The sequence below is a fragment of the Felis catus genome, chromosome F2 (assembly GCF_018350175.1).
Source record: "Felis catus isolate Fca126 chromosome F2, F.catus_Fca126_mat1.0, whole genome shotgun sequence".
In the NCBI taxonomy this organism is placed as follows: domain Eukaryota; kingdom Metazoa; phylum Chordata; class Mammalia; order Carnivora; family Felidae; genus Felis; species Felis catus.
In genome coordinates this window covers 63,470,392-63,482,434 of record NC_058385.1, presented here as the reverse complement: position 1 = coordinate 63,482,434, position 12,043 = coordinate 63,470,392, and the positions used below count along the sequence as shown (strand labels likewise).

General features: G+C 36.3%; 1 protein-coding gene across 6 annotated transcripts in view; it reads left to right on the top strand.

Annotated features, from left to right (window-relative positions):
• TAF2 (TATA-box binding protein associated factor 2) overlaps positions 1–12,043 on the top strand; it is a 96,383-nt gene that overhangs the window by 60,022 nt on the left and 24,318 nt on the right. For 5 of the 6 annotated variants that reach the window (XM_023248218.2, XM_023248217.2, XM_023248219.2 and 2 more), the window contains one exon: positions 3,172–3,281. In XM_023248218.2, coding sequence (XP_023103986.2) covers positions 3,172–3,281 — 110 coding nt within the window. Of the gene's footprint in view, positions 1–3,171; positions 3,282–3,660; positions 4,808–12,043 lie in introns of those variants that run through there. The other variant, XM_045049870.1, reaches the window with a different exon arrangement.

Sequence of the window (12,043 nt, the reverse complement as noted above, 5' to 3'; positions counted from 1 at the left end):
GCAGTCCATTTCTGGGTTCCTTATTCTGTTCCATTGATCTATGGTCTGTTTTTGTGCCAGTACCATACTGTCTTGATACAGCTTTGTAATACAACTTGAAGTCCAGAATTGTGATGTGTCCAGCTTTGGTTTTCTTCTTCAGGATTGCTTTGCCTATTCAGAATCTTTTCTACTTCCATATAAATTTTAGGATTATTTGTTCTAGCTCTGTGAAGAATGCTGGTGTTATTTTCATAGGGATTACATTGAATGTGTAGATTGCTTTGGGGTAGTATCCACATTTTAACAATATTCTTCCAGTCCATGAACATGGATAGTTTGATGTTTTAAACGTAGTAATAGGGTTGTCCACTTCAGTTGTATAGTTTTCTCTCAGTAAAAGATTTTTAGATTGTAGGTCAGTTCTTCATTAAGATATCTTGAGAAATAAACTAAATAAATGCACTTAAGTTAAGCTAGATATTCACCTGACAAATTACTAATACTTTTTTTCTTCATAAAGTTTGCTGTTCATTTTACAAGTTTGATAAGATAGAGAAATAATCTAGATGCATAATTGTTAAATAAATAAATCTAGCTGTACTATTTTTAAACTAAAATGAAGTTTACGTTTTTTAAAATTACAGTTTCCTTTCAGTGGGCATGACTTTTTAAAATACTCATATAAATTTGGAAAAATATCAAATCACATTAAGAAGAAAACTTTCAAAAAGCCTGTAATTATTTTAACCAGAAACACTTAACATTTTGGAGTTTTGTTTTACACTTATTTCTGTGCATGTATATACTTTTTACATTGATAGGAAGAACTACTATATTCTCATTATAATGGGTAGGGATTATATTTAAAATAACATGGAATGATATTATGGTTTTGGAATCAAGTATACATATGATTACAGCATATCACTTCCTCAAGAGACACACATATGTCCTGTGCTTTTTCTCTTGAGAGATTTTGAGCATGTTTTTGGTTTTGATTTGACTCCATTTCTTATTGGTAGTGATTGGCAATAGATTGGACTAGCCTACCAGGAAAATTCTCAACTGTTTAAGGAAATAATAGGATGTTTTTGCTGCTATGAACTTGACATGATCCTATGACTTTCTCAAGATTTGCTTTAGATCTGTTCTAGTTGTCTGAAGCATATGCTTATTCTGAATTTTTATGTTTAATCTCTGTAAAATTAAGAACAAAATTCTCATTGTTTTCCCTTAAACCTATCTCCTCTGAGTATTGCTTTGGATGTTTTGTCATTTATAAATACTTTGTAAAAGCCTTTCTTCTATTATCTAAACTTTAGAGAAAAACAAAACTTTTGATGAAATGTTTAATTTGATAAAAGTAATATATGTACTGATCATTATTGCTCTTTTAGTGATCAAAGACCTCCTCAGTGCACTCCTTACAATTCATTGGCTCGGCTGTCAAGGGTTTATAATGATCTGAGTAAATACCATAAAGTTCTATCAGTTGGGCCCTCCCACTTTGGTATTTGGGGTAGCTGGGAAAGCAGCCAGATAGAAACTTAAGTTTTCTTCTTAATGCAAATTAAAAGTATAACAGCATTAACATGCTCTAAAGAACAAACTCATCCATATTTTTAAAGATTATTTACCTGTAATACTGGTCTATTCTTATAGATAGATTTTGAGATCCTTAAGGACAGGAATTGTGTTTATTTATAAAGGTACAAAAATATGGATATGACATATCCATGAAGATAAATATCCCTTTCACATTACCCATCTGTAAATTACATCTATAATCCCATTTCACTTTTTGTTCTCATAGCTTTTCAATAGTCTTTTATACAGTCTTAAAATTTCAAAGCACTAAAAGATAGTAAAGAGAGTAAAAGATAGTAAAAGAGAGTCCATCTCTTTTAGTTTTATAGACATGAAATTGAAGCCAAAAGGGGTTAAGTGTCTTAAGCTGCAACCTAGTAGTTTCACTTTCTTCCCATTTCTTTTTTAAGTACAAATCCAGTTTGATGCCTTACCACCAACAATTAAATATAAAAACTTCCTGGGTTCACCATTAAGGTTTTGCTAATCTCATTTATAATTATAATCTAAGTTTCTTTCTTCTCCAGTTATATCCAAGCATCCCATTATTCCGTGGTCTTGAATCTCTTGAGCCCAGGCCTGGCTCTTATCCCTGCACTAAATGCTAGGCTATGGCCATAGCTTCCTTGCTTCTCCTTTTCTTTATCTTTTTCTCTGGCATCTCCTACTCATAACACTGGACATTTTCTTTTTCCAATTTTGTTTTGGTCACATTTCCCTATTTTTAGAAGACTACAGAAGTGTTCAGGTAGCCTCTCACAAGAGGTAACTCTGAGTAGTGGAATTTCACTGTTACCCTCCATGAGGATACTTTTACTAATGAACTCTTCTAAATTTCAGCTCATTTTGAGGAAACCTTTTTGTGTGGTCTCCATATTTTAAATGCTTCTGCACATCTCCATGCTTTACAAAGATACCATAAGAATGAAGTTTATATTCATTTTATTATTTCAGTGTAGACTTCTTGGCCTGTATGTGATCTCCCCCCACCCCCCCACCATGTAAAGATTTTTCTATTTACTTACCAGTCTGTCTTTAAAAATTTTTCAAGGGATGGGGACATGGATGGCTCAGTCAGTTAAGCATCCGACTCTTGATTTCTGCTCAGGTCATGATCTCACAGTTCATGGGATCGAGCCCTGCGTTGCACTGGCAGTGTGGAGTCTCCTTGGGATTCTGTCTCCCTCTCTCTCTGCCCCTTCCCTTGTTCATGTGCACATGTGTGCTTTCTCTCTCTCTCAAAATTTAAAATAAACACTAAAAAATATATATATTAAAAAAATTTCTAGGGAATATAAAATGTTCATTTTAGAAATGAATAGGAAAGGTTGGTTAGGAATACATAGAGTCAGTTTTAAAAGACCTCGTTGTACATAAGGCCGTTTTAGAAAGAACAAACCCACTAGAATTTTTTTAGTGGATTAACAATAGTAAATATTTAGGATGTTTAAGATAATGTCTTTGAAATGAAATTAAACTTAAACACAAAAGTAGATGTAAGAAGAGAGGATAAAATAGGAAGGAGGAACTACAGAAAATTTTTAAATGTGTTTCATGGTCAGCAAAAGTTTGCTGACATAAGATTCTATCTTTATCTTTCAGACATAAGATTCTAAACATGTTGACTAAGAACCCACCATTTACTAAGAACATGGAGTCTCCCTTATGTAATGAAGCCTTGGTAGATCAACTTTGGAAACTTATGAATTCTGGTGAGACAGCAGTAGCTTTTAAAAAATTTTTATTATTAGAATATTTTCATTTTACAACAGGTTTTCGTACTTAAGGAACTATGGTTAATCTTTTGTCTTTTTTTTTTTTTTTCTTTAAGAAGGATACTTACCACATCTTCCTTCACAGTGGTGAGCATGATAATATTTACTAAGGGTATATTCACTCATTTTGCCTCACAAGGTGGTTGAGGAAACAAAAATATTCATTTATGTGGAAGTATCCCAAATGTTCAAAGAGCTGTAAACATGAGTCTGCAAAGTATTATTATTGTTATTTTTATTTCAGAAGATTACACAGTGGAAAAATAGGTCTAGTGACCTTTCCCAGAGGTAACCAATTTCTTGTGTATCCTTTCAGGAACAGCACATGTTGTTATTGTTGTGTATGCTGGAGACCGTGGTATCTCATCACAGTTTTGCTCTATTTGAATGAGGTCAAAGGGCAGGATAGCCTAATAGTGCTCTTCAGTACTAGACTCTGGAACCAGTTTGATGAGGGTCACATCTCAGCTGAATGATTTACTCAGTGTGACTTGTCTAAGCCTTTGTTTTTCTGTTTATGAAATGGAGATGATGGTACCTACTTCTGCACACTGAAAATTAAATGAGTTAATATTTGTAAAGCACAGTGTATTCATATCAAGTGCCCAAAATGTTGTTAAATTTATGTAGTGATGACATCATTATGCTTCTCAAATATTTGAGCTGTATGTAGTTCCTATTTTGTAAGTCTTTCATATTCTTTGCCAATTGAATTTTTTGTCTTTTCCAATTGACTTGTAAATGTTGTATATATTTAAAGAAAATTTGCCTTATGGCTCTGATGTGTTGAAATTGGATTACTGGTTTTGGTTTAAAATTCAGTTAAAAGGTAAATTTAACTGTTCTAGATAGATGGTGAGAGAGCAGGTTGCTATTCTAGTATGTGTGTTACTTCATCTTCTCCTTACAATATTGGAAAATAACATGTCCTACCTGTTTTATTAGTGGCTGCTTCACTAAATCACAACTAAATACCAAGTTCTGGTTCTTGAAAAAAAATTACTTACCAGCATTGTGATGTTAAGTAATTGCACGACTTCTGTCCCTCAATTTCATAATCATAGTGCAGTGCCCCAAGTAAAGACACCATAGTAGATATTTCGTTGAAATACAGTTGTATGGAACTTGTCCTCAGAGTATTTGGAAAACAGCACATAAACCAGTTTACATGATAAAGCTAAATTATTTTTCTAATGGTTTCCGTAATCCCTAGGAAAATGTTTACATGGTGTTTTATTTATATTTTGCTACTTGTGGTCACACTGAAGACTGTTATGATTACTGTCATTTAGATCCAGGGGATGAACACAAGGTCAGGAACTTGTAAAGGATTATTTAACAGTTAATATGTAGCACAAACTATACTGTGTTGAATGTATTCTTTAAAAAAATTTTTTTTAACATTTATTTATTTTTGAGACAGACATAGAGTGTGAGCGGGGGTGGGGCAGAGAGAGGGAGACACAGAATCCGAAGCAGGCTCCAGGCTCTGAGCTGTCAGCACAGAGCCCGATGTGAGGCTCGAACTCACGAACCACAGGATCATGACCTCCACCGAAGTCGGAGGCTTAACCGACTGAGACACCTAGGCGCCCCAGTGTGTTAAATATATTCTTAACAAGAGTGCTTGATTCCACGACTGAGATGGATTGTAACTTTGAGGAAGGCATAATGAAATACAAAGAATCTTACCACCGTCTAAGGAAGATTTCTTGAACAAAATAAATATACATTTAAGATTAATGGAACAATTCTTTAAGACATTTGAAGCCCATTGGAAGGTTGTGGTTATACAAATTCAAGCTCTGATTGATGCTTAGTATTTAATTTTGATAGTATTCACTGTGAAACACAGTTGCTGCTTTGGGTTGGAATTTTCTATGACAGTAATGTAAACAAAACAGATCTGTGAGGTTGTGGTCATAAACAATTTACTGCTCAGCTCTTCAGAGCTATAAATTAGATGGGAGCAGTATGAACAGTGGGAGTGGTGTGAATAGTTGGGAGAGGTTTTTTGTTTTGTTTTTTAGTGTTTTAGGAGAACATTGGACGTTGGGGGACAGTGGTTAGAGGATTGCTCATTTCCCTTCCACACCTGAGCCTCTGAGATACATGAATGAATCCGATCTAGGAAATCCCCTTTTTTGCTTAATTTTTAAAATTTCTTTTTTAAAAATTATAATGGTAATATAATCATGTTACAGAGTTTTATCTGAACAAAAAGAAGAAACAGTATATTTGGCCTATAGGGAAAAAACGTGCATAGTTTTTTCTTTAATTTTTTTTTTTCAACATTTATTTATTTTTAGGACAGAGAGAGACAGAGCATGAACGGGGGAGGGGCAGAGAGAGAGGGAGACACAGAATCGGAAACAGGCTCCAGGCTCTGAGCCATCAGCCCAGAGCCCGACGCGGGGCTCGAACCCACGGACCGCGAGATCGTGACCTGGCTGAAGTCGGACGCTAACCGACTGCGCCACCCAGGCGCCCAAAACGTGCATAGTTTTAATGAAGGTTTAAAAATAGCATTCTGTCATAATAATTTTTCATATTACTACGTTATCTTCTTACTAGTAATCGTTTTAAGAAATTATAATGAGAATTCTTTTGTAACAAGGAGGTAGGCCATCATCTAAGTCCTTAAACCTGCTGAACTCTGTCTGCCCCTCACTCCCTATTGGGGCTCCTGGGTTATATGGTCATTTGAGATAAACATTATCTTTATTTACATATGGAGAACAAACTGTAGACAGTAGGGGTTTAATTAAATACATTTATTTATTTCTGTCCTATTCCAAACTGGATTTGAGATGTCTTGACTTTGCATAGTTATATAATTTGGTGAACTCATTTGAAGTAGCATAGGGAGACAGTACCATGGCAGTTAAGAAAAGATCATCTTAGAATAGGTAGTCATCAGATGCTTTTGAAGAATCAAAGTTTGCTTGCTTAGCTGGTTTCAGAAATTTCTCAGTAAGATAGTAATTTTGGTAGGATACATAGTATTAGAATTTTGAAAATTGTGGGGCACTTGGATGGCTCAGTCGGTTAAGCATCCGACTTCAGCTCAGATTATGATCTTGCGGTTTACGAGTTCGAGCCCCACATCAGACTCTGTGCTGACAGCTCAGAGCCTGGAGGCTGCTTCAGATTCTGTCTCTCTCTCTCTCTCTGTCCCTCCCCCTACCTCACGCTCTGTCTCTCTCTCTCTCAAAAATAAATAAAAACATAGCCAAAAATTTTTTTAGAAAAAATAATTTTTAGAAAAAATATTTTTGAAAATTGAAATTTGAGAATAAGACTAATTATATGAACTTCTATTCATGTTTTTTTTTCTTTCATCTACCACTCAATGAATATTAGTAATACTCTTTTTAGAAATATACTAGGGAGACTTAGAGCTGAAAGTTACCAAGAGGGACACCTGGTAACTGAGTCATTCTAATGGCCATGTGCTGGAAGCAAGGTTCCCAGACTTCTGTTTTTGAGATCCTAGACTGACTGCCTGGTGTCTAAGACTCTGCTTGGTGTATGGTAGCTCCACTTAGCCTTATGTTCTGGGTGCTGCTCTGGTATCATCTCAACGGTTTTGTTTTAAAGCTTCATTTATTTTTTTTTAATAAAAAAAATTTTTTTTAAGTTTGTTTATTTTGAGAGAGGTAGAGTGTGTGTGTGTGTGTGCATGCATGTGTGCGTGCAAGTGGGAGAGGGGCAGAGATAGAATCCCAAGCAGGCTCTGTGCTGCTAAGCACAGAGCCATTGGGGGGCTCCAACTCACCAACCAGGAGATTATGACCTCAGCTGAGATCAAGAGTCAGCAGCTTAACCTGTTGAGCCACCCAGGTGCCCTCAACAGTTTTTGTTTCAAAGGTACGCACACACACACAGAGCTATCTATGTATGTACACATACGTACAGACATCAAATATCTTACCCCATTTTTTAGTTTAATTTTCCCCTGTAACTTTTTCTCCCCAAACTTTTGTTTTTAAATTTTTCAAAGTTTAGGGGCACCTGGGTGGCTCAGTCAGCTAAGTGTCCAACTTTGGCTCAAGCCACGATCTCATGGTTTGTGAGTTCAAGCCCTACACTGGGCTCTGCACTGACAGTGCGGAGCCTCCCTGGGATTCTCTCAGTCTCTCTCTGCTCCTCCCAACTCACTTGCACATGTGTGTGCTCTCTCTCAAAATAAACTTTAAAAAAAAATTTACAAAGCTTAGAAAAATCTTAAGAATAGTACAGTGAATGGCTGTGTATTTTCATCTTGGGTTATTAGTTGTTAACTTTTTACCATATTTACTTTGTTTCTTTTCCCTTTCTTTCTTTATACATACCTCTTTTTTTCCTGAATTGTTTGAAAGTAAGTTGTATCATGATGCTATTCCCAAAATACTTTAGTGTATATTCCTATGAATAAGGACAATCCTCAATATCGTTAACACACCCTACTCCAATATATATCTGATATTCAGATTTCTTTGTCTCCCAAAATGTCCTTGTAGTTTCCATATAGCTTTTACAATAATAATGTTCCTCATAAAGAGTAAACATTTTTAAACAAACATCTCTCACATTATATGATCTTTGTTCCTAGTGGCTTTAAGAATCTTAATTAGTTTTTTTTTTTTTTTAATGTTTTTTTTTGAGAGACAGCACGTGTACACTTTCAGGGGAGGGGCAGAGAGAGAGGAAGACAGAGAATCCTAAGCAAGTTCCGTGCTGCCACTGCAGAGCCTGTCACAGGGCTTGATCCCATGAACTATGAGATCATGGTCTGAGTTGAAATCAAGAGTTGGATGCTTAACCTACTGAGCCACCCAGGTGCTCCTAAGTAGATTTATTTTTAATCAAAAGTATCACATTGTTCGCGGGCAGTTCTTTTTAAAGGCTTCAGGTATTCATTTATTTATCATTTCTTGAGCACCAATTTGCCACTGTACTGTGTTTTGTGTGTATCAGATACTTTGTGTTAACTTAGTGTACTAGAAAGAGAAGCATAGGAACAGATAAATTATAATACAAATAAATAGTTACTAAAATAAAGCGAAGAGCAAAGTACTCTAGAAACCTGAAGAACAGAACCATGAGCCCTGCCTGGAATGGCAGAATGTTCATGGGGTAGTGACATTTGAGATATCTCTTGAAGAGCGCAAAAGAGTTTGCCACACGAGAAAGACATTTTAGGTAAGTCTCAAGTTCTGAAAGGATGTTTGGCAGATGGTATTATCTGGAAAAATAGATTAGGATGCAAAAGTGAAAGGCCTTAGGAGTTGACATTTTATTTATCCTGTATACAGTGGGGAACAGGTGGAGTTATGACCTGACTGGCTTCTATTAGATGTATATATTTGTTTCCACACAATGATTTTCCTTTCCCAACAAAAAAGGCTTTAAAATTCAGAACATATGAGATCCTACCTTTAATAGCTTTCTGTAAGATACTGGATTATAGACCAACATGACAATAATTAAAAAAAATACATTTAAAAATTAAAAACTTAGGAATTGGAGATTTTTACTGGTGCTTTACATTTCATTTAAAATATAAGTGCTTTCTCAAGTTTTACCTGTTAAACAGTGTTTTTTCATTTCTTAAGATAGAAGCCTGCATTGAAGAGATTGTATATTATTATGAAGGAAATTTTAGCTGTTACTCCCAAGCTGCTCTTTAGTGTTCGTCACATTCCTGTAAGAATGACATGAAAACTTTTATGTAATTACTCAGGACATTGATGGCTGTTTACATCATACTTTTTAGTGTTTGGAAGTGTACAGCTAAACTCAAGGGGTAGAATGAAGGACAACTTCTAATTCAGTTTGGTGGGATTTGCCAAGTTTCAGAGTAAGAAAATAGACAATTTTGCAGAAGATTTCAAAGTTCTCCCCCTCTGTGTTTCTCCCGTAGAACACTCCTTGCTAGGAATAGGAATGGCCAAGAAAATGAAAACATATTAATGCATTTTTTTGTAGGAAATTACATATATATACACACACATGGATATGAATGAAATGTTTTCACTCAGTGTAATATGCATGGAGAGATCAGGACAGAACTAACCTGTGGCAGTTGTATTTGTCTGGCCCAACTCTTTAAAAATGTCCAAGCTTCTTTCATCTGTAAGAAATGCTGGGCTTTTGGAAGACAAAGGTTTCAAAGTGAGCTTTCTTCTTAGCAGCTTTTTATCTTAATTAGCTTTAGTAAGCAATGACTTCAGGAAATGAAGAGATGCTCTTTTTAGGCTCAGATTTGCTGGTTTGGGGGTTGTCTTTAAGATACTTTATGATATGAATAGAGAACGTCAGTACTGGGTTCCTGCTTTCTTCATGAGTGTTGTCCTTCCGTCTCAAGTAAGCACGGTGGGTCCCAAAGTGTAACTACTAGTGAGGACGGAGCAGTCCACGTCTTAACTTGAGAGAAGAGAAGAATGTTGTTTTCACACATGTGAGGATTCCTTGCCATTTAAGTGATCGGGACCATTTCAGCTAGAAGAAGTTCTTCAAAATGCTGTCACTGAGGACAGAAATCAGGAGTTATTTCAGGGCCTCTTACTAAGGAATGGAAATGATTGCTTTCAAATCATAGAATTTTGACCTGTGGGGATATTAAACACCATCTCCGTTCAGTGCTCTCATTTTAGGGCCCACCTCCTGACGTGCCCAGGATCACGGAGCTAACATAATTTGGCAGAAGTGTTTTCCTCACTATACCACTGAACTTAATTGCACTACAAATAATGACAACCATTTTAAGATTTTATTTCATGATTTTAAAATGTGATGGAGCTTTGATCTTTTTTTCTCTTTTGTAATTTTAACAGAAGTACTGCTATTCATTTTTTAGCTCCCTCTTACGAGCCCTAAATTTGCATTTTACAAATCAATTTTTTTTAAATATGAAATTTATTGTCAAATTGGTTTCCATACAACACCCGGTACTCATTCCAACAGGTGCCCTCCTCAATACCCATCACCCACCCTCCCCTCCCTCCCACCCCCCATCAACCCTCAGTTTGTTCTCAGTTTTTAAGAGTCTCTTATGGTTTGGCTCCCTCCCTCTCTAAGCTTTTTTTTTTTTCCTTCCCCTCCCCCATGGTCTTCTGTTAAGTTTCTCAGGATCCACATAAGAGTGAAAACATATGGTATCTTTCTCTCTATGACTTATTTCACTTAGCATAACACTCTCCAGTTCCATCCACGTTGCTACAAAAGGCCATATTTCATTCTTTCTCATGGCCACGTGGTATTCCATTGTGTATATAAACCACGATTTCTTTATCCATTCATCAGTTGATGGACATTTAGGCTCTTTCCATAATTTGGCTATTGTTGAAAGTGCTGCTATAAACGTTGGGATACAATGGGGTACAAGTCTCCCTATGCATCAGCATTCCTGTATCCCTTGGGTAAATTCCTAGCAGTGCTATTGCTGGGTCATAAGGTAGATCTGTTTTTAATTTTTTGAGGAACCTCCACACTGCAGAGTGTGGCTGCACCAGTTTGCATTCCAGAGTGGCTGCACCAGTTTGCATTCCCACCAACAGTGCAAGAAGGTTCCCGTTTCTCCACATCCTCACCAGCATCTATAGTCTCCTGATTTGTTCATTTTAGCCACTCTGACTGGCATGAGGTGGTATCTGAGTGTGGTTTTGATTTGTATTTCCCTGATGAGGAGTGACATTGAGCAACTTTTCATGTGCCTGTTGGCCATCCGGATGTCTTCTTTAGAGAAGTGTCTATTCATGTTTTCTGCCCATTTCTTTACTGGATTATTTGTTTTTCGGGTGTGGAGTTTGGTGAGCTCTTTATAGGTTTTGGATACTAGCCCATTGTCCGATATGTCATTTGCAAATATCTTTTCCCATTCCGTTGGTTGCCTTTTAGTTTTGTTGATTGTTTCCTTTGCTGTGCAGAACCATTTTATCTTGATGAGGTCCCAGTAGTTCATTTTTGCTTTTAATTCCCTTGCCTTTGGGGATGTGTCAAGTAAGAAATTGCTGCAGCTGAGGTCAGAGAGGTTTTTTTCTCCTTTCTCCTCTAGGATTTTGATGGTTTCCTGTCTCACGTTCAGGCCCTTTATCCATTTTGAGTTTATTTTTGTGAATGGTGTGAGAAAGTGGTCTAGTTTCATCCTTCTGCCTGTTGCTGTCCAGTTCTCCCAGCACCATTTGTTAAGGAGACTGTCTTTTTGCCATTGGATATTCTTTCCTGCTTTGTCAAAGATTAGTTGGCCGTACGTTTGTGAGTGTAATTCTGGGGTTTCTATTCTATTCCATTGGTCTATGTGTCTGTTTTTGTGCCAATACCATGCTGTCTTCATGATTACAGCATTGTAGTAGAGGCTAAAGTCTGGGATTGTGATGCCTCCTGCTTTGGTCTTCTTCAAAATTACTTTGGCTATTCGGGGTCTTTTGTGGTTTCATACAAATTTTAGGATTGCTTGTTCTAGTTTCGAGAAGAATGCTGGTGCAATTTTGATTGGGATTGCATTGAATGTGTAGATAGCTTTGGGTAGTATTGACATTTTAACAATATTTATTCTTCCAATCCATGAGCATGGAATGTTTTTCCATTTCTTTATATCTTCTTCAATTTCCTTCGTAAGCTTTCTATTGTTTTCAGCATACAGATCTTTTACATCTTTGGTTAGATTTATTCCTAGGTATTTTATGCTTCTTGGTGCAATTGTGAATGGGATCAGT